The sequence below is a fragment of the Balaenoptera ricei genome, chromosome 7, assembly GCF_028023285.1.
Source record: "Balaenoptera ricei isolate mBalRic1 chromosome 7, mBalRic1.hap2, whole genome shotgun sequence".
NCBI lineage: Eukaryota > Metazoa > Chordata > Mammalia > Artiodactyla > Balaenopteridae > Balaenoptera > Balaenoptera ricei.
The window spans coordinates 121,052,044-121,073,597 of NC_082645.1; the positions used below are offsets into that span (position 1 = coordinate 121,052,044).

Here is a 21,554-nt window from a genome sequence, read left to right on the forward strand (position 1 = left end):
CGCCCCCAACCCCCGGCCCGCGCCGCGCCCGGTGCCCCGCGGAGACCCTCACACCCGGCTTGCTGAGCCTGGGCCGGCGGCCTCCACCTCGGACACCCATCTCGCGGTCAAGCAGAGGACGGCGGGTCGGCCTCTGGGTCAGGGACTCCCCGGGGGAGATAGCGCTAAAAGCTCCCAACGCCCCCCGGGAAGAGCTCAGAGGCCCCGTGTGACACCTGAGGACACTGAGGCACAAGGGAGTAAATTAACTTGTCCACAGCCACGTGCTAGGACACGGTAGGGCCAATACTTGATCAAGCCCTGCCTGACTCCAAAGCCGGTCGTTTCCGTTCAGTTAGTGTTTGTGGAAGGCACAGAGCGGGAGCTCACGGCCTGGCTGGGGAACAAGATAAGGGAGGAGCCGAGGGTCACTGGGAGAGAAGTGTTAGCTGTCTGGACCGAGGGGTCACTGGGGAAACCTTTATGGGGAGAAGATTCCTAAGTAGGGTTTCAGAGGATGAGTAGGAGCTCTCTCAAAAGAAGAGAGAGTGCATTTCAGGGAACTGGACTAGTACGTGCACAGACACAAGGCTGGGAAAGAGCATGAGGCCTTTCTGCCACTGAAGCAGTCGTGGCTTCCTGGAGAGCGAGCGAGGAGGGGCTCTCTGGAGGCGCAGGGGTTGGGGTTCTCGACGCAGACTGCCCCTGAGAACAGGGGAAAGGGATAAGAAAACCTGATGACCAGGCCCCCCCACGAGCTGGAGTGGTGGGAAGAAGGCAGCTGTGCCAGGATCCCAGGGTTCCAGGGGCACTTCCTCCACCCTGCGATCTGTCTCCCAATTCACCTCTTTCTTCTCCCTTGCTCCCCTCTCAGCCCCCCAGTACCACCTTGGTTCCTAGATCCCCTCTCTACCTCTTATCCTTTCCCCTCAGGTCCCATCTTTGCTTTGCTCCAACTGCAGCTTGCGAAGCTAAACAGAGACAAACCGTGCTGCCTTTAAAACTTGTTTGTGAAAAGAGAAAGAAAAGCAGTCAGCTAAAACTTCCTGTTAAACCATACCACCTGCTGTGAGTTGAGCAGTGCCCACCCCCACCCCCAAAAAAGGATAAGTTGAAGTCCTAACCCCTCTGAATGACCTTATACAGAAACAGTGTCTTTACAGATGCAATCAAGTGAAGAGGTCAGACTGGATTCGGGTGTGCCCCAAACCAAGTAACTAGTGTCCTTACAAGGAGAGGGAGATTTGGAGACACCAACACAGAGGGCAGAATACACTTCGGTTGTTTTCAGCCTATGGGTTTGTTGTAATGCTTTGTTACACTGACTCTAGGAAACTCATATATCACCCAGAATAAAAGACTGACTGAACAGCAGCTAAAACTATTTGTTTCAGCAAATCTGACAACTTCGTGAGGCTGGCAAAACAATTCTAACATGTGGCCCAAAAAAGGTGTTCTGGAAAATTCTATAAACTGGAAAAAAATGCAGTATGAAATGCTGAAATTCTGCTTATGTTCATAAGAATATATGCACTGGTATTTTTAAAAACCAGGCATACAATTAAAAAGCCCTATTTCCACAAATTGATACAAGTCCTACAATGATGAAGAGTATATTCCAAAAGAATGTTTTCATAGGAAAAATATATTAATATTCATCGACAATATTCAAGAATATTAGTTTTTGGTGAATAAACTTGGTAAAAATCAGCAAATTAGTAGTTCAGCAAACTGACCTTTAGGACGACTGGCTTTCAGCAAGTTAGCTGTTCAAATGACCGGTGATGGTGTTCGCAAATCTGAAAATACTGGCTGAACCTATTATAGTTATGAAATTTAGTGAAATATGACTGATGATGTGTGCATGGGGAAGAAGAGTGGCATTTCTATTAAAATTCAGTTGAAGGCTTTGAAAAGTCAACAAAAGCCACTTAAAAACTGCAATCAAATTAGATGCATGTGAGACACTGTAGAAGATTTGTGAGTAAAAAAATATTTTAAGAAATTCCAAAAGGATTCTACTGGCTGATCACTTCTCAAGTGCTTTTAAGTTCACATGAAGGAAAGCAAGGGAAACTGGAAGTCACGGCCGGGCACCGAGTGCCACTATGAGTAACGCCTCAGCTGACCCACAGGGAAAAGTGAGCGGACGTATATGTGTGATCATGACTCATCAGAAGAAAGGGAGTGGATATACATGACAGGGAGTAGGTCAAAATACAATGTTTAAGGGAATGGGTAAAAATCTTGCTTTAAATGACTTTTTAGATCAACTAAATGATGGTTAGGTTTTTATCTTTTTTTTCAGAATCACATGGAAGGCATGGTAACACACAGCTTCCTGTGTCTCACTCCCAGGGTTTCCGGTTCAGCAGGTCCTGAGTAGGTGGACTCCTGAGAATGTGCATTCCTACCAAGTTCCCAGATGCTGCTGCTGAAATCTGGACCACGCTTTGAAAACCACGGGGCCACGGTGTGGCGGGCAGGTGGTGTCGACTGAAAAAAGAAAAAGCACAACCTGAGAATTATGAGTTAAGTTTTTTGGGGGGCAAAATGAGGACAATACCCCAGGAGGCAGCATTTCAGATAGCTCGGAGAAACTGCTCTGAACAGGTAGCGGGGAGGTCAGTATATATGTGATTTTGGTGAAGGGGGAGTACATGCAATCAAGCACGTATTTCTTGCAGAAGGTTTCTGCTAGTCACGAGGAGCAGACGTCACTGTGAAGGATTTTAGTGCTTTTCTAGATACAAGGAGATGCAAGAATTGGGCTCATAAAATCTTCTCCCGAAAATATCTAACCATCTGAAGAACTGTTCTGCCAGTTTTTCCTAGAGTACAGAGTGCCACATTCCTGATCTCTGCCCTGAACTCCTGTCAGGAGGTGTTGAAGGTCAGCAGCTGCAGCGGCTCATAATTTAATCCTTGTAGAGGTAGATGGCCAGTGCCAATTTGTAGGTGACAAGGGAACAAAGAGAAAGGATGATGGACAGGACAAAGCAGGAGGGGCCTTGAATGCCAGGTTAAAAACAGAAGCAGCAAGACATTTTTACACAGGAGGGCGGTGCAGTCAGACGTGTGCTCTGAGAGGTTTCAAGACTTTTTGCCTGGGACCCATTGTAATACCCCATTTCATATCATGAGCCAGTACAAACATAACTCAAAAAATTATGCGGAAAAACTCACTCTGCTACATGAACGCACCCTAATATTTTCATGTAGTCTATTCTTTTCTATACCATTTTACTAAAAATAAAATACAGGTCATAACCCTCAAAATTGATTTCACAACCCACTAACGGATCACAACTTGCTGAGTCAGGACCAACATTCAGAAAAGCACTGCTTTAAAAAGCGTATTCCGGCTACAGCGAGGAAGGCTGGAAGGCTCCCCTCAGGAGGCTGGTGCCAAGCCCAGAAGACAGTGGCCCAAAGTAAACACAGCAATCAAGGTGGAGAGAATGGATTTGAGATACTCAGGATGACTTGCTACCGACTCATTAACTCCATGGGGTGAAGGAGTGTGAGGTTATCAGTTAAGAGGCCTTGGAACAGAAAATCCACCTCAAATATCCAACAGTAAAGGGTGATTGGATGGCTCAGGAAACCAAACAGTCCAGAAGTTGGAGGCTCTTCAGGTTTGGTTTGATTCAGTGGCCCAACAGTATCTTCGAGGACCGTTTCTTCAGCTGTGCTTTCAACCAAGGCTGGCTTCCCTTTGTGGTCATAAGGAGAGGACAGAGGTTTCCAAGCCCCTCTCTCCTCTTTGGTTCATATGGCAGCCCAAGCCCTTTCCTGAAGCAATCATGGGGGTACAGGCGTCACTGACTGGACGTAATCAGAAGCCCGATTCTGGAGCTGGGCGACAGGGAAACTCCACCTACTTGGATGGCTCCCGTGAACTCTGGGGAAAATGGGAATCCCATCCCAGGAAAGTCAGAATCCTTCCTTAGGCCACAGAAGAGGGAAATGGATGCTGGGAAGGCCTCTACGTGGGTGATGTCTGGACCTGCGAAGACCAGTGAAGACCTGGTTACACGCCAACATTTGAATCTTTAGCTCAAGGGAGAGCCCCAGGTAGCAAAAGAGATCTGACAGTTACCAATGCTTGGTGGCTTTGGCTAGAATGGAGAGAATCAAGGTCACCCAGAGAGACTGTACAGGTTCATTTTGTCAGGTTTATTGAGTACTCTGTATGGGGGAGGGGGCGGGGCATGGGAGTACTGGAGAATAATTTTTAATAGAACGGATTGCAAATCTTAAGTAATGATGCAGATGAACCAGAAAAAATGTTTTCATATTATCAGAATAGAATTGAAATGGCAATAACTAGATGCATGCAGGACTGGAAGACAGTTAACCGTTCACTGAAACCGGCCCCTGAAAGACACTGGACCTCAGAAAAATCTATTGAAGAGGGCTTCTTACATGGCAACTGTGTAATTAAATGGTATTAATTCTTTAAAGTTACAGTAGTAATGCAAAAAAAAATAATTGAGAAAAATAAAAACAAAAATACTGGTCTATGAAAAAATGATGAAAAGCTAACGGTAAGTAGCTTTATTTTATATGAACCATGTTTTACAATAAGAGAGAAAATAAAATGCAGAAATTACACAGGGTGATTTATTAGGAAACAAATAACAAAAAGGAATATACATAAAGCTATACTAAAGGGCACCTCACCTGGCTATGCGGTTATAAGAGAAGCAGTTATTAAGGGGCCTACCTACAAAACCATGTGCAGGATCCCGGTCAGTGCCCAGGTGAGAATCTGTGACAGGGTCCCCTGCTCCTCTGCACATCAGCCACAGCTTGAGAAGCGCACCTCCCCGAGCCCCGCCCAGCTGGAAACCTCCACGTTCGCAGCGACAGGCACCAGCTATTCTCAGATGTCCCGGCTTGCAACCTGCGGGGCTCTGGTATCCAGCGAGGAGAGGCCCATTCCTCCCAGCAACCCGAACCCGCCCACCTCACTGCGGCCATTCAGACTCTTCCGATGGCCACCAGGCCAGCCAATGGCCGCAACCCCCAGCCTCAGCCAATCAGAGGAGGCCTCTCCCGTTTAGACCTGGCCAATGAGGAGGCGGCCAAGGTTTTGTGGGCGTGCCCGCTCGTGCACAACCACTACAGGGCCCGCCCCGGGAGAGAGGGAGGGGCGCCCATCGGAGGCCTCTAGGACCCGGGGGCGCCCGGCCGGCCTCCCGACGGCCCAAAATAGACACCGGGGCTGGGGGCCCGAGAGCAGGTCATGGAAGCGGAACGAGCCGGACGCCGCGGGGCCACCGCGGCCACCCCGCCGCTGTTCGTGCGCGTCGCCCCCTCCCTCTTCCTCGGGAGCGCGAGCGCCGCGGCCGCCCCGGAGCTGCTGGAGCGCGCGGGCGTCACCCTGTGCGTCAACGTTTCGCGCCAGCAACCCGGCCCGCGCGCGCCCGGCGTGACCGAGCTGCGCGTGCCCGTATTCGACGACCCGGCTGAGGACCTGCTGGCGCACCTGGAGCCTACCTGCGCCGCCATGGAGGCCGCGGTGCGCGCCGGTGGTGCCTGCCTCGTCTACTGCAAGAACGGCCGCAGCCGCTCGGCCGCCGTCTGCACCGCCTACCTCATGCGTCACCGCGGCCTCACGCGGGAGCGGGCCTTCCAGGTAGGGCGGGACTTTCTCGTGGGCGGGGCTTCCGGCGGGAAGAGGCGGGGCCTTCTGGGCGGGCCAAGGCTCTAGGCAGGGTCGGGGCCCGCTCGTGGGGGCGGGGCTTCGAGGAGAGCCCGCTCGTGGGGGCGGGGCCTCCGGGCGTTGGGGATGCCCGCGGAGCTTGCAGCCAATGCTGTGCGGTGTCCAGCCAAAGCCTCTCGTTTGCAGATTGTGAAGAGCGCCCGCCCGGTGGCCGAGCCCAACCCGGGCTTCTGGTCCCAGCTCCAGAAGTACGAGGAGGCCCTGCAGTCGCGGTCCCGCCTGCCCGAAGAGCCCTCGGGCCCGACTGAGCCCTAATGGGTCAGCCCTTGAGGACGGCCCAACCCCAAAGGGGGGCGCTTGGAGTTTCCTGCAGCCTCGGGGTGGGAAGAGGTAGTTCACGCACTGACGGGAGGGTGGTCTGTCCTCTCCTGCCTCACGTCCCACGGATTTTTTATTTTCTGCAACTTCCTGAAGGTCTCTGTCTCCCCCTTGACGGTAGGGCAGGGGTGTGTCCACCGAGGAGAGAACTGAGAATCGTTCCTCCCCTGGTCAGCAGGTTTATTAGACAGAGCTTGGTCAGGAACATCAAAACCACTTGAGGAATTTTAGCCAAAACCACATTTACTACAGAGAGATGGAGGCCAGGGAGCCAAGGTCAGGAGATGGGGAAGTACAGGAGTCACAGAGACCCGCCACCCTGTTCCTGGCTGCCTTCCACTCTGATGTGGGCGACTTCTGGGGGGCTGCTGGCAGAACCTCGTGCCTGCCACCTGCTCAAGCCACAGTGGCTTTCCCAAACCTCACACTGGTCCCATCACAGAACGCAACATGGGATCCAGCTGGTGAGGGCCCAGTTTCCAGACTTGTAGCTGCTGTGACACACAGTGAGGGTTTGAGGCTGTGTGACAGACCACCCAATGTGGGCACCCTTGGGGGTCTCAGTGTCCGTACCCACCTCCTACCTTACTGGCCTCCCAGTTTCAGCAACAGCAATGAGTCCCAGCCTAACATCCTGCAGCCAAGGTCATGTCAACAATGCAATGACCACCCGTGTGTCTGAGCTTGTTGATTCCTCTTCTGGTTCAGAGGCACCCCACTTGGACACGCTACAGCCTAAAGACTATACTAGAAAATTAATCACCACCAACACTCCTTAAATAAGATAGTGGGGAAAGAGTAAAGGAAAAATTGGGTAACACATATGAATTACAGATAATATAATACCGGATTAATATACAAATATATACATAACAAGTTTATGAATAAACTACTGCAGTTGATGTTTATCATTTTCCTTGACCCTCAGCCAATGCCTCAGGTCCTGGTCTTTCCTAGTCGGGTGTCTGGAGCCTTCATCCTGAAGAGCCCTGAGCGGTCCTGCCTGCACTGGCGCTGTGGCCTCGGCGACCTCTGCCGTACCACCAGGGAGTCCTGGGAGGCATCAGGAGAACGCCCTGAGTTCCAGCGTCCTCCTCCTGGCCCCCCTGAGCAGCAGCAAAGCCCTGCTGCCCCTTGAAAGTCAGGATCAGGGAATTCCCTGGCGGTCCAGTGGTTAGGAGTCGGTGCCTTCACTCCTGGGGCCCAGGTTCAATCCCTGGTCAGGGAACTAAGATCCTGCAAGCCGCATGGTGCGGCCAAAAAAAAAAGAAAAGTCAGGATCAGTCACCTCACCCAGCAGAGCAACTCCTGATTTGAGGCTTGAGCCCCAAATGGTTAAGTGGTGTCTCAGCCCCCCGTCCAGGTGTGTCCGCAGATGGAAGCATCCTACCTGCAGATGAAGACCTCTGACCCAGCAGAGCCCAAAGTTGTGGGGATGGGAAGCTCACACTCTGTGAGTGAGGCACTGGGGTGGTTGTGAAAGGGTCTTCCTCCTCCCCAACCCTCTTGCTCCTGCACCTGGGCTTCCAGCTGTGACGGTCCCTGGCTCAGAGCACACACCACACCCTGCAGGTCAGCACCCAGCCCGGTACGATGTCACCAATCGGCAGCCCCCATGTCCGAGAGCCACAGGCCTCGTCATAACCCAAATGCAGCTCTTCGTGGCTAACCCGACTTTCACACCTTTATGGAAGGCTTGCCAGCTGCCACTTACTCCCCACAAGCCCCTCACAGCTCGTGTCACTTTTTCATCAACCCCGTAAACAAGCTCCTGCTGTTGTCTCCACGTGGCGAGCGAGGCTCCAGTGGCTCCACCTGTAACCTCAGGTGAGCTGAGCGGTTTGCCCAGCTAGGAGGTCAGGAGCCAGGACCTGAGCCCACATTTTTACCCTGTGTGCTCATGACACCCTTGCTGGCATGCCCCCTCACCTGCTGACCAGGCCCTGGGTGACAGGGCTGCCAGGATGTCAGAGCCTGGGCCAGGCTGAAGGACATCTGTGGGTCACATCAGCCTTTTGTCCCACCAGCTCCATTCTGAGAACCATCCAACTTTGGCTGCCACCAGAGGCCCAGGTATCCCTAGGACCTATGACCCAGGGACAACACAGCCCCCATCTGAACACCACAGGCTTCCTGGAAGCCCTCCTGCCTCCGTGCCCACCCGCTGGCAAGTGAGGCCAGGGACCCACTCCCCTCCCAGTGCCAGCGCACTTGAATAGGGGTACCTAAGTCCACGTGCATCCGGGGAAAGCTGGGGTGCAGGCGGAGTGTCAGCTGCATCAGCCCACCCAAGCCAGCCAGGATTTGATCATCAAAAGGCTGGTGTATGAAAATTCCTACGGGAGGAACCCCAGCCTGTAGCAGTGCCGACTTTCAGTTTCCTCTCCCCTAAGCGGTTTGGGGCGGGAGTGAGAGGAGGACTGCACCGCAGCCGCCCTGGACCTTTGTCAGCAAGGCAGTGCCCCGCCCCCAGCACTGAAGGCAGTGTCCTCCGCAGGACAGGAACAGGGTGGAGAGTGGAGACGACCCCTGTGGCCTTCGAAGTGGTAACAGCCCCTCTGGACCTGCAGGACTGCCCCATTCCACCCCTTCTGTGTGCAGAACTGGCCGCTGGGAGGTGCCCAGGAGAGAAGGGATGAGACCCAATCCCTGCTCACCCAAGTCCAGGGGACCAGGAGGGCGAGAAGCCCCCTGATGTTAACTTACCCCGAGTGTGCAGGTGGCTGGTAGACCTGCCTGCGGGTGCCTCGGGCAGGCTAGTGTGGGTGCCCACACACGGTCCTCCTGAAGGTCTTCTAACTCCAGCCCCACTGGCCTGGTGGGGGGTCGGTGGCTCCAAAAGGCTGGTCAAACTGGGAGTGCCATCTAAAGCACTCTGCCCTTGGCACCTGGGCAGGTGCTGGGCCACCTGAAGGCATAGAGGACTGATCAGACCCCAGTTCTCTTCCCTCTTGAGTCTCGGATGCAGGACTGAACCCCCTCCTCCAGGTGACTGGTGAGTTTGGGGTGGGGCCCCGATAAGGAGATTGTGTCCCCCCAGCTAAGATGGCACATAGGAAAAACTGAAGAGATGCCTCGGTGCAGGTGCTCTGAATCAGTGAACACGTGTCCTCCCACTCAGGCGTCCTTCCCACCCAGCCCCCCACCCGGGGAGGAGGGCAGGCAGGATCACGTGGATGACAGATTGGGATACTGAGCCCAGAAGGATCAAACGCTACGCAGGGATGCCATCAAGGCTTAACCTGCGTTGTGAGTCAGGCCCCAACTTTGCCACAGGGAGACTGATCAGGGGAGAGAGGTGGGTTGGATTCCAGGCCAAAAAGTCCCTTCTCCCTAAGGGTCTGACTTCTTATGCGATGATGACAGCATCTTGGTGGCCCCTCTGGTTCCATGGCTTTGAGATCCCCCTGATGCTAGCTCTTTGAGCACCCTCGCTGGTCTGCAGGCATCCCCTCTGGGCCTAAGTCTCTGGGCAGGCCTGGGCGAGGTGGAATGGGGACAGGCAGGCCAGGTCCTGTTACTGCCCAGCCCTCACCTATACAATCTTCCTCCAGGGCCCTGACAGCCCTTAAGGTAGCACTGTCCAGCACAACTTTCTACAGTGATAGGATATCTGCTCTGTCGAGGATGGCTACCACTAGCCAGACACTACCCTCCAAACACACACGGAGACCTTGAAATACAGCTAGTGCAACTGAGAGACTGAACTTCTAATTTAATTTAAATCTAAATAGCTACACTGGGCTTCCCTGGTGGCGCAGTGGTTGAGAATCTGCCTGCCGATGCAGGGGACACGGGTTCGAGCCCTGGTCTGGGAGGATTCCACATGCCGCGGAGCAACTGGGCCCGTGAGCCACAACTACTGAGCCTGCGCGTCTGGAGCCTGTGCTCCGCAACAAGAGAGGCCGCGATAGTGAGAGGCCCGCGCATCGCGATGAAGAGTGGCCCCCACTTGCCACAACTAGAGAAAGCCCTCGCACAGAAACGAAGACCCAACACAGCCAAAAATAAATAATAAATAAATAACAAATAAATTTTTAAAAATAAATAAATAAATAAATAGCTACACTTATCTGACAGCACAGCCTTAAGGTTCTCGAGCACCGCCATGCACCATATGGCACGTAACACAGACCACTGGTCTCACAGAGGAGTGGGTCGGGTGTATGGGAATCATTCTATCATTCCTGGGGCCAGAGGTTCCCGAATGGACGAATAACACTGAGTTCCAGACGCCACACTTCCCAGCTTCCCTGACCCAGGTGACCCAGCAGTCGCTGCCCCAGGAACCTGGCCCGCAGCATCGCTGAGGGATCGGGCATCCTGACTCCCGGGGTCTCCCAGACGCAAGCCGGGTAGGAAGCGCAAAGGGCTGGGGAGACCGCAGGGCCACTCCGCCACCCGGCGCACCCCGGCTCGAAAGCACCCCACCCCCAGCACAGTGCCCCGGCCACCTGCACACGGCAGCTGCAGCCCCATGCACCGCACCGGCTCCCGGCCCAGCCCTGGCACAGCGTCCCCGGCTCCCCTGTGACCCCGCCCCGCACAGCGCCCCGGGCTCGCGGTCCTAGCCCCGCTCTCGGCTCCTCGGTCTCCCCGTTCACAGCGCCCCCGCTCACTGCGCCCCCGGCTCCCCGGTCTCCCCGCGCACAGCGCCCCCGGCGGCGGCCGAGCGGAGCCCGAGCGGGGCGGCGCACGGCGCGGGGCCGGGCCGGGCGGCTCCCGGCGCGACTTCCTGTTGTGCCCTCGCCCCGCCGCCACCGCCGCCGCCGTCTCCCGGCGCCCCTCGCCCGCTCCCCGCGGCCCGGCGCGGCCGCCGCCCATGGATTTCACCTAGCGCGGCGGCTATGGCGGCGCAGTGCTGCTGCCGCAAGGCGCCCGGCGCCGAGGCCGCGCCCGCGCGTCCGCCGCCCGAGCCGCCGCCCGCCCTGGACGTGGCCTCGGCCTCCAGCGCGCAGCTCTTCCGCCTCCGCCACCTGCAGCTGGGCCTGGAGCTGCGGCCCGAGGCGCGCGAGCTGGCCGGCTGCCTGGTGCTCGAGCTGTGCGCGCGGCGACCCGCGCCCCGCGCGCTCGTGCTCGACGCGCACCCGGCCCTGCGCCTGCATTCGGCCGCCTTCCGCCGCGCCCCCGCCGCCGCCGGCGAGCCACCCTGCGCCTTCGCCTTCGCTGCACCCGGGCCGGGTCCCGCGCCGCCGCCCCCGCTGCCCGCCTTCCCCGAGGCGCCCGGCGCGGAGCCCGCATGCTGCCCGCTGGCCTTCAGGGTGGACCCTTTCACGGACTACGGCTCCTCGCTCACCGTCACGCTGCCGCCTGAACTGCAGGCGCACCAGCCCTTCCAGGTCATCCTGCGCTACACCTCGACCGACGCCCCCGCCGTGAGTCCCCCGCCGCCGGGTGGGCGCTGGGGCGGTGGGCTGGTCGCCGGGTCGTTTCCAGGCGGCTTCTCCCCGCGCTGCCGCCAGGCGAGGGGGGGCGTTAATGTGGGCTCTGCGCCTGAGGCACCTGCGGAGAGATGGGGCCGGCCTGGCACTTCCCCACCTGGCTCCGGAGTCCTGTCCAGGTGCCTGCAGTGCTTCCCAGCTGGTGCCCGGGGAGCCCGTAGGAACCTTGGACCGAGCGAGAGCCTGGGTGCTGGCCCTGGACCGTGGGGACAGGGGACAGCATGCCACCACGGGAAGCCTCTCCTTTCAGGTGTGCAGGGACTGTCCCTGCCTTGGGACAGGGACAGCTTCTGGTGAGCACACGCCAAGCCATACATCTGAGGGAGCCTGGCACTGAGAAGCAGGCCAGGCAGTGTCAGATGTGGAAGGGCCTCCGTGTGACCTGGCCTTCAGAGGAATGTTCCCTGGAGGTGGCAAGAGGGACAGACCTGGCGGAGTGGGAGGCGGAGAGGCCCGGGTTGGCTCTAATGCTTCAGGCCCCCTGGGGACTGGCGGGTGCGTCGGCAGGGTTGCCCCGTGTCCCCAACACAGACACACGTAGGCTCTGCGGGGCTCTGGACGTGGAGCACCTGCCGCCCCAGGGGCTCAGCAGGAAGGCTGGGTGGCCCAGGCGGGGTGCTGTGGCTGAAGCACTCCTCCACCTATGCATAGGAGGGCTTTCAGAATGGAGCAGGGCCTTCCGTTCTGGCAGCATGGGGGCTCCTGGGTCTCCGTGTGAACAGCACACTTGTGACACTGCCCGCCCCAAACACACACACACACACACACACACACACACACACAACATGCACGTAGCTCTGGGCGGCCCCAGAAGTTTCCACGTGTCAGTGCCCCCGGCGCGTAAATGGATAGGGCGATGCACAGAGGCATCAGGTCAGAAGCCATCAAGGTGACACCTGGACAGGAAGAGCCTAGAGCAGACACACACCTACGGGCTTCCTGCATGATTCCCAGGAGCCCTCGGCTGCCACCTCACCTCCTTTGTGAGCTTCCGTGGGTGTGCTGGCCTGGCCCCTGGCCTGCTGGGTTGGCACCTGCCGGGGTAGCCTGGGTCTCTGACAGCGGCGTGTGTGCCTCCCACTACAGCCGTGAGAACAAAGGGGTATGATCCTCCCTGACCTCGATCTGTGAACTTGGAGCCCACGTGTCTGGTCCACCCAAGACTGGCGGAGTGGTGGGACTAGGGCCCATAACAGGCCACCCTTGCTGGCCTGACCATACCCCCAGCAGCCTGACCATGGGGGCCTGTCCCCAGCATGAGCCAAGGGCTACCTGCAGAAGGACTCAACTGTGGGGGGAGTCTCCTTAAATGCAGATTCCTGGGTCCCAGCCCCAGGAAGCTCTGTGGCAGGGCCCAGGAGTCTGCATTTTTGAACAGGCTCCCCAGACAGGCCTTCTGAACATCTGGGGCAGCCCTGGGGGTCCGCAGAAGAGGAAGGTACCACTCACCGTGAGAAGACAGAGACATAGCGGCCCAAAGGAAGTTTTGAAGACGTCTGTGAACGCTGACAGTGGTCTGGCTGGGTCTGCAGGAGAGGCAGCCCCCTCCTGGGTCTGGGGTCTGGGGTTTGCGGGGTAGGGAGCCCCACTTGGGTCTGGGGTCCTCCACGTCTGTGGTCTCAGCACAGACAGCTCGCAGCGGCAAGCGGCTGGGGTTACGCTCAGCCGTGGATTGCTCAGACCTGTCACTTGCAGGGGGCTGGGGTCCTTCCGTAACGGCCCCGGGAGAGCCTGCGTGCGCTCGGTCACTAAAGTAGACGAGGGACAGTCCAGTTGGCTTCAATGATCGTGTCGTCCCGGCAGAGGGGGCGTGAGAACAGATTTGGGGCCCCACGGAATGGCTGCGGTTGGGTTGGGGGAGCTCCCCCAGGCTCCGTGCGGACCTTCCTGGAGACCCCGGAATGTTCGGCCGGAGTTGAGAGGGGGTGTCTTGCAATGGCCCTAGGGAGGCTGGGGGCAGTGGTGGGCACGAGGGTGCAAGGGAGGGCTCCCTCGTGGGGGTGGGGCCTGGCCTCGGCATCTGGGGGGCGGTCGGCTGCGAGGGCGACAGTGTCCGGCAGGTGTGGAAGCAGGTAGGCGGCACGGCACCGAAGAGCACCCCCGTCCCGGGCCCCCGTGGCCTCCCCGGGCCACCAGCGCCGCGCAGCGGCGGCCTCTTCCGGGCGGGGGCCGTTTCCTTGCGCAGCGGCCCTGCAGGGCGTCCTCCCCACTCCTGCCCCGAGCCCACGCCCGCCCCCGACGGCTGCCCTTCCCGAGGACACCGTGCGTGGTGTCAGGTCCTGTGCGGAGGTCCCCGTCCGTCCTGCCGACGAGCGAGGCACCCACCAGTGCTGGCCCGCCCGGGAGGTGGGTGCCTGGGCGCTGGTGGCCGCTGCGGGGTCTGTCCACAGGGCTCCGGCCGTGGCCCCGGCGGCCCTCCCCCAGGCTGCCGCTGTCCCGCCCGTGCCCTCCGAGAGCCCGGCCCGAGCTCCCTGCCCACAGGCCCTGGCCTGGAGCCCTTCTCCCCATGGGGGGGTGGTCCCTCCCTGTGAGGCTGCGCCATTTCCAGGGGTGGCCCTGGGCTCAGGCATACGTGGGGGTCACCAGGAAGCACTGCTTTCCCCACACGTCCACATTCCCAGCTCCCTTTCCTGGCTGAGACCGGGTTCGCTCCTGCCTGTGAGAATTTGGACTCGGGTGCTCTGACCGTCTCAGTTTCCCTCTGGCAGCTGGCGTGAGGGGCACAGGCTGGGGGACTCCCTGGGTGCATGGCCTCCCACCTGGAGAGAGGCCTGGCCCTGGTGGCGAAGCACAGGCCACACTCTGTGTCAGCTGCCCTGCCTGCCCAGGGTGGGCAAGCGATGGTGCCCAGGAGCTGCTGTTGGCCCTGGACGAGCCCAGTCAGGCCATCCCCTCCTGGGCCCTTCCTTATTCCCTCCCTCTCCAGCTGCTGCCCCAGCAGCCCTGGGCCTGGAAGCCTGAGAAGGACAGGGGGGTGGGGGCCACTTCCCAAGGCCTTGCCCTCTCCAGGAACTCTGCTTAGCTTTCAGGAATCAAGGCTGGGCTGGCAGGGGTGTTCTGGCATCCCCACGTGCTGCACTCTGTGGGGCATGGCCCCCAGGCTCCCCCCATTCCCTGTGTGCCTCGGGTGCCCCCGCCTCACTGGTACAATGAGGGCCGTCAGCCAGCAGCTCTGGTCTCCAGGAGGCCTCAGCCCACGTGATGGGGAGGGCGTCACTGGCCAGAGCCCAGGGGCCGTCGGCTGATACCCTGCCCACCGCCCACTGCAGATCTGGTGGCTGGACCCAGAGCTGACCTACGGCAGTGCCAAGCCCTTCGTCTTCACCCAGGGCCACTCCGTCTGCAACCGTTCCTTCTTCCCGTGCTTCGACACGCCCGCCGTCAAGTGCACCTACTCGGCCGTCGTCAAGGTCAGCGCCCACCAGCAGGCCCCGCTCCTCACTCTTACCTGCCCAAGTCTGGCCCCAGCTGCCACCGGGACCGCTGTTCTAGAAGGAGCCCACCCTCCTCACTGTGCAGGAGGGGGCAGCCTGATAGGGTCGGGGTCCTGGACCCAGGATGAGCCAATAGGACCCTGACGAGGGGAGGGCACAGACGGAGTCGCTGGGTCCCAGGGCTCCTGGCCTGAGCGTGGCAGCACCCCTACGCCCACCCGACTCCCGACTGGGGCAAGAGGTGTGCAGACCAGGAGCGTGGGGTTCCCTGAATAGCGTGGGGGGACCTCTGATGGGGCTGAGAGGGTCCCCGACAGTGACGTGGCTACCTGATCCAGGTGGCAGGGCTTCCCGTCGGGGACATGGCATCCCCTACCGTGAATGTGGGGCTTCTGACCGGGCTGTGGACTTCCCACTGGGGACACGGGGTGCCCTGACGGGGCGTGGGGCTCCCCATCGAGGACACAGGGTGCCCTGATGGGTGGGGCCTCCTCGAACACAGGCCCCGTCGGGGGTGCAGGTGCTGATGAGTGCCACACAGAGCACCTACGTGGAGGAGGAGGGCGTCTACCGCTTCCACATGGAGCACCCCGTGCCCGCCTACCTCGTGGCCCTCGTGGCCGGGGACCTCCAGCCGGCAGACATCGGGCCCAGGTAGGGCCGCCTCTTGCTTCCTGCAGCTGCTGCTGCCGCCCGGAGTCCAGGCCTCGGGGAGATCCTACCGTGGGCCGGGTGTGCGGCCCGCGTCTGCAGCTGCCCGGCGGAGGACCCCACATGCCATATCGCCACTCCCCGGGGCCGTCCCTGCCAGGCTCCTCTCACTCCTGTGCACCCCCAGACCTGGAGGCTGGGCTTCCGGCCTCCCCAGCGGCCTGCGCAAGCTGGTCCTCCTGCCGGGCCGGGCCGCCGCTGGACATAGCCTCACGCCTGTGCGGGCTCCCTCGACTCAGAGACAGAAGGAGCCGGCGGCCCCTCGCGTGTGGCCCGGCCCCCATGTGGGAAGGGCCTGCGTGGTGGCCGTGAGTGAGGCAGGGCGGCGGGCGGCAGCTGGGCGGTGGACCAGGCCAGGCTAGGTGTAGGTGGTGTTTGAGCCCAGAAGCAGAGGGAAGGCCTCGTGGGGTGAGCGGGATGGGGGCTGGTCGGCCCCCACCCACCCTCTCCCCTGTGACAGGAGCCGCGTGTGGGCTGAGCCGTGCCTCCTGCCCACGGCCACCAGCAAGCTGTCGGGCGCGGTGGAGCAGTGGCTGAGCGCAGCCGAGCGCCTCTACGGGCCCTACCTGTGGGGCAGGTACGTCCTGGGGCACCTGGGAGCCTGGCTGACTGCAGGAGGGGTCAGAGGGCAAGTCCCCACCCTACCGAGAAGCAGCGGGAGCCCCTGGTGGGGGGCCTTGTCTGACCTGGGGAGGAAGTGGTGCTCACTGCCCGGGCCCCGGCCCTCTCACGGTCGCCCCCCACCCTGGGCAGGTATGACATCGTCTTCCTGCCCCCCTCCTTCCCCATTGTGGCCATGGAGAACCCCTGCCTCACCTTCATCATCTCCTCCATCCTGGAGAGCGACGAGTTCCTGATCATCGACGTCATCCACGAGGTGGCCCACAGCTGGTTCGGCAACGCCGTCACCAACGCCACGTGGGAGGAGATGTGGCTGAGTGAGGGCCTGGCCACCTACGCGCAGCGCCGCATCACCACCGAGACCTACGGTACCGCCCGGGCCGGAGGAGGGGCGGCAGGGGCACCGCCGTGGCTTCGTGCAGGCTGGGCTACCAGGGCCATCCGGGCACTGTGTGCGGGGCTGGGAGCCCAGCCTGGCCCCCGGGGTGCGGTCCCCCTGCCGTGTGTGTGTCCAGCTGGGTGGCCGGGGGTCGTCTCCACAAGGCTCAGGGCAGCAGCCTCGCACCTGCCCCGTCCAGGTGCTGCCTTCACCTGTCTGGAGACGGCCTTCCGCCTGGACGCCCTCCACAGGCAGATGAAGCTCCTCGGCGAGGACAGCCCAGTCAGCAAGCTGCAGGTCAAGCTGGAGCCAGGTACCCACTGCCACCGGCCCTGCTCCGGGCCCCGGACACGTCATCCTGCAGGGCGTCCTTGCCCCCCCCAGGCTAACTCTGGCCGGGCGTCCCCGTCCCCACTGTGGCGTCCCTGCAGAGGCCAGGTCGGGGCCCCTCAGCCTGCCACTGCCTCTCACGGGCTCTGAGCACCCGTCACCGTGGTGTGTGGGCCGAGGTCTCCACCGAGGCCCCCCGGGTAGGGCGGGCCCCATCTCCGCACTCCTGGGACATCCAGATGTGAGGGACAGCGGCCCTCTCCCGCTCCACACAGCACCTGCCCGCCATCCTGCCCCCGTCCCTCGGGACGTGGGAGGGTCAGGGCGCTGCCCAGAGCCATGGGTGTTCCGCTCGCAGGGGTGAATCCCAGCCACCTCATGAACCTGTTCACTTACGAGAAGGGCTACTGCTTCGTGTACTACCTGTCGCAGCTCTGCGGGGATCCCCAGCGCTTTGACAGCTTTCTCCGAGTGAGCGGCCCCCTCCCCGAGACAGGCCCCGCACGCCCCCCTCGTCTCTGCCCCAACTCCCAGGGCTGCCCTTCTCCCCTGGTGGTGGGGATGGAGTGGCGGGGGCCTGTGAGCGGAGCTGGGACGAGGCCTTCTCTCCGGGCAGTGCCTGGGGTGCTTCCTCCCCTCCCTCCCTCCCTCCCAGTTCTGACCCCTTGGCAGGGCCCATGGGGCAGCAGCGGGTGCCTCCGCGCCACCCTGGGCCCTGCACACCGCTCTGTGCAGACGCCTCAGTGCGGCGGCCCTTTCCGGCTGTGCAGGCCCCAGCTGTGGGGCGGGTGGTGGGATGGTGGTGGTGTGCCCAGCCCCCAGGCCAGCCGAGCCCTGCCCCTGCCCCAGCAGGCCTACGTGGAGAAGTACAAGTTCACCAGCGTGGTAGCCCAGGACCTGCTGGACTCCTTCCTGACCTTCTTCCCGGAGCTGAAGGAGCAGAGCGTGGACTGCCGGGCAGGTGAGGCCCACCGCCTGCCGCGGGTCCGCAACCGGCCAGCCCTCGGCCTGCCAGGGAGGCGGCGGGTGTGTGGGCTCCACCGCCCCAGATGCCCCCTCTGCCTGGAAGAAATTCCCTCGGGTTCATCCGTCCTTCCTGCAGCCACCCTCGCTGGACAGTGTGGGCCTCGGGCTGGACACCATAGGAGCAGAGAGGAGGGTGTGCTTCCCAGCACGGAGGTGGCACTTAGCCCAGGAAGACCTGATTAAGCAGTCCCAGAAAGAGGTCCCCGGAAACTGCCAAGGGCCTGGGGCAGGATCTGCGAGACAGAGAGAGGTTTGCCTGAAAGCTAGCTGAAGGCAGCTGGCCTGCGTGCGAGGCTCACGGGGGTGTCCCTGGTCCAAGGGCTTGGGGGCCAAAGAAGAGACTGGAGAGTCTGACGTCTAGGGAGAAGCCAGGGCTTGCTATAGGGCAGTGAGGTGTGGCTGGGAGGTGTGGGCAGGGGGACCCTGTGTTTGGGAAGGTTTGGTCAGTGCTCCAAGCGCTTTTGGGAGCGGGCGATGGGCAGAACCTGCCCCCACGGCTGCCCAGCTCCAGGGTTTTAGAGCAGGAACATCGTTTTCCCAGGGTGGTGCCCCCTACCCCCTCGTGGGGCAGAGCCTATCCCGCCACCTCCCCTCCATGGGTTTACAGTGCCTCGTTGCCTTCTACCCAGGAGAGGCGTGGAGGGGCCAGGGATCCCTCAGTCACCAGCTCGAGCCTCTGTGTGCCCCTTCGCCAAAGCCACCCCAGTGGTTTGGAGTGGCAGGGGCTAGAGGTGACCCCGGCCTCCCCAGACGGCCCCCGCCCTCGGGGCTCCCAGGCCCCGGAACAGTCACACCCAGGCACACCCTCGGGGTCTGGGGTCTCCTGGGCAGGCCTGCTCGGGACCCCAGGGTGGCGTCTCCCCTGCAGGGCTGGAGTTTGAGCGCTGGCTGAATGCCACGGGCCCCCCGCTGGCCGAGCCAGACCTGTCTCAGGGATCCAGCCTGACCCGGCCCGTGGAGGCCCTCTTCCAGCTGTGGACCGCGGCGCCCCTGGACCAGGCGGCCGCCTCCGCCAGCACCATCGACATCTCCAAGTGGAGGACCTTCCAGACGGCGCTCTTCCTGGACCGGCTCCTGGACGGGTCCCCGCTGCCCCAGGGTGAGTCCTGCAGCCAGCGGGGTGGTGGGGGAAGGGAGGGGCCAGTGGTGGGAGAAGGGAGGGGCCGGCTGGCCTGACCTGCCCGTGCCCGGCAGAGGTGGTGACGAGCCTGTCCAAGTGCTATTCCTCCCTGCTGGACTCGATGAACGCCGAGATCCGCATCCGCTGGCTGCAGATCGTCGTCCGAAACGACTACTACCCCGACCTCCACAGGGTGCGGCGCTTCCTTGAGAACCAGGTGCAGCCACCGGCGCGGGCCCCGCCCCGCCCCCGCCCCCGTCCCCGCCCAATCAGACTGGGCATCCCAGAGAATGGGGTGGGGAAGACGTGGCATCGGGGCTGGCAGTGGGGGGAAGAGCGCACACCCCGCCGGGCCTTGGGGAGGCGGTGCCCAAGGGCCAGGCTGGGAGCAGAGTCCGGGGTGGGGGTCTGGGCCCACTGGGCCCTGGGCGTGGACAGCCGGGGCATCTGAGCTCTTCAGAGGCCCTAGGGCCCCAGGCCTGCAGGGGCCCGGCCTCCCCACTCCCCAGACCTGTCCCCCGGCAGTGCCCCCCCTAGCCTGAGCTCCCTGGAGCTGGGGCCTCTACAGAGGCCTGCAGTGGCGGAGGCAAGGACAGTGGGGCGCGCGCTGCGGCAGTGTGAGTGCAGCCCTGGGGCCGGCGGGCGGGAGGGGCCGGGGAGCGGCCAGCGTGACAAGCGGCCGCCCGCAGATGTCCCGCATGTACACCATCCCGCTGTATGAGGACCTCTGCACCGGCGCCCTCAAGTCCTTCGCCCTGGAGGTCTTCTACCAGACGCAGGGCCGGCTGCACCCCAACTTGCGCCGGACCATCCAGCAGATCCTGTCCCAGGGCCTGGGCCCCGGCACAGAGCCCAGCGTGGAGCAAGGCGGGGCCAGAGCGGACTCGGAGGCGGACGCGGACGCACCAGCCCTGCTGCTCGGGGACGAGGCCCCCGGCAGCGCCATCTCTCTCAGGGATGTCAACGTGTCTGCCTAGCCCTGACTTCCCGACACCACGATTGTGCCTTCTGGGCCCCGGCCCACCGTGACCGCGCCTCAGCCTGGCCGGGAGCTCTGCCGGGCCCGCGCATCCCTCCTGCAGGCTCTCTGGGGCCCCCCCGGGGCCGGCCAATGCCAGGGGACCTGGTCCCCCCAGCCCTCTTGCACTGCAGGCCTGGAGCGGCCAGCACACGCCACACCCTCCTGTCTCAACACTGACTGCCAGGCGCTGCCCCTGGGTGGATGGCGACCGCCACACCGTGCCTTACATCTGCCGGGGGCCCGGGCCACGCTGTCCCCCCAGCGTGCTTCCTTCCCGCGGACCCCACCCCCCACCCCCGGGGATGGCAGCCTCGGTTGGCCCCCGGCAGAGGACGCAGACGTGCCCTCCGTGTGGGGGGAAGGGACACCGAGGAGAGGGTGGATGTCCCTGGGGAGGGGCCCCCGGAAAGCCTTAGCTCCTCAGGGAACACGGGATCACAGGATCCCAGGCCCCAGGGGGAGTGGGACGGGACAGTCTGTCTTGGGGCTGCCTCGGGCCAGTGCAGCAATAACACACAGGGAGGGGCAGGCGGCGCTGGTGCTCTTTCTAGGCCCACCCTGCTGGAAGAGGCCTGGGGAACCCAGTGCTTAGAGCCGGGCCCCCCGGGGGACCACTGTGCAGGGTCACCGTGATTGTCCCATTAAACCTCCACTCTGCAAACTACCTCCCGGCCTGTTCGTCCCAGCTCCTTCACACCTGCCCAGCTGCCGTGGGGCGGGGTCCTGAGCTGGTCACCGCCAGACACGCAGGCTCCCGGCCAGAGGCCGGAGGGGATGGGTAGGGCTGAGGCTCTTCTCTACCCCCAGCCCCTCCTGACCATCCCGGCTCTGCCCTCGGAAGCCCCCGATCCTGCCCGGCAGCCCTGAGGGTCTGAGCACCAGCGGCACCCTCCACCATCCCCAGTCCCTCCCCCCCCCAGCCCCAGACCCCCAAACACCAAAGCAAGGAGGCCACTTGTCACCACCCTTGCTGTGGGCCTTTCTCAGCAGTGGTCCCCCATCCCAAACTGGAGTAAAGGAAGAGGTGAGTGTGACTTTGGGGGATGGAGAAGGAGGGACGTCTGCAAGCACAGGTGCAGTCGAGGCTGCAGGTACTGGTGGGGTTTGGAAGAGGGAGTGAGGTTGGGCACTCCACTTGGGGCATCACCACGAAGGATGGCTAAGCTGTGGGCACTGGGATTGATGCAGCCACTGCGACAACGGGCAGCGATCGGGCCCTGCTCCTCCTGGTTGCCTGCGGGGTTGGGCTCACGGGGCAGCACACCTCTGGTTGTGGGTCTCCCACCAGGATTACACGCTCTGGCCCCGCAGTGACATGTCACCTGACCCACTGGCCGGACCCGGTCACAGAGCCCCCTCTACCCAAGGGGCCAGGGCGTGGGAGGACCGCAAATGGTGGGCCAGCAACCCTGGCCCTGCCACATCCGGCTCCCAGGTCACCAG

General features: G+C 61.7%; 3 protein-coding genes and 1 long non-coding RNA gene across 15 annotated transcripts in view; 2 read left to right on the top strand and 2 right to left on the bottom strand.

Annotated features, from left to right (window-relative positions):
- ANKMY1 (ankyrin repeat and MYND domain containing 1) overlaps window positions 1–5,724 on the bottom strand; it is a 36,799-nt gene extending 31,075 nt beyond the window's left edge. For 2 of the 9 annotated variants that reach the window (XM_059929105.1, XM_059929106.1), the window contains exon 1: window positions 5,474–5,724. In XM_059929105.1, the coding sequence (XP_059785088.1) occupies window positions 5,474–5,496 (23 nt within the window). In that variant the 5' untranslated portion in view covers window positions 5,497–5,724. The other 7 variants (XM_059929109.1, XM_059929110.1, XM_059929108.1 and 4 more) reach the window with 7 other exon arrangements.
- Window positions 5,127–6,930, top strand: DUSP28 (dual specificity phosphatase 28). The gene is made up of 2 exons (XM_059929116.1): window positions 5,127–5,623; window positions 5,837–6,930. The coding sequence occupies exons 1-2, from the start codon at window positions 5,231–5,233 to the stop codon at window positions 5,963–5,965; spliced, it is 522 nt and encodes a 173-aa protein (XP_059785099.1). The 5' UTR covers window positions 5,127–5,230; the 3' UTR covers window positions 5,966–6,930.
- On the bottom strand, window positions 5,895–11,058 carry LOC132369356 (uncharacterized). Of its 2 annotated transcripts, none has more exons than XR_009504343.1 (3): window positions 11,005–11,058; window positions 8,735–8,936; window positions 5,895–7,264 (listed from the first exon to the last, which is right to left on the bottom strand). It is a non-coding gene; the product is annotated as an uncharacterized LOC132369356 (long non-coding RNA). The 2 variants fall into 2 exon arrangements; XR_009504342.1 differs by having other exon boundaries at window positions 10,862–11,026.
- Window positions 10,774–20,775, top strand: RNPEPL1 (arginyl aminopeptidase like 1). Of its 3 annotated transcripts, none has more exons than XM_059929100.1 (11): window positions 10,774–11,403; window positions 14,739–14,879; window positions 15,406–15,557; window positions 16,075–16,191; window positions 16,368–16,603; window positions 16,814–16,927; window positions 17,303–17,415; window positions 17,794–17,905; window positions 18,839–19,069; window positions 19,165–19,307; window positions 19,780–20,775. In XM_059929100.1, exons 1-11 carry the CDS (start codon window positions 10,876–10,878, stop codon window positions 20,065–20,067), a joined length of 2,175 nt encoding a protein of 724 aa, XP_059785083.1. In that variant the 5' UTR covers window positions 10,774–10,875; the 3' UTR covers window positions 20,068–20,775. The 3 variants fall into 3 exon arrangements, with proteins under 3 accessions (XP_059785083.1, XP_059785086.1, XP_059785084.1); XM_059929103.1 differs by having other exon boundaries at window positions 15,424–15,557; XM_059929101.1 differs by having other exon boundaries at window positions 10,775–11,403; window positions 17,797–17,905.
- Window positions 20,776–21,554: the final 779 nt, after the last annotated feature.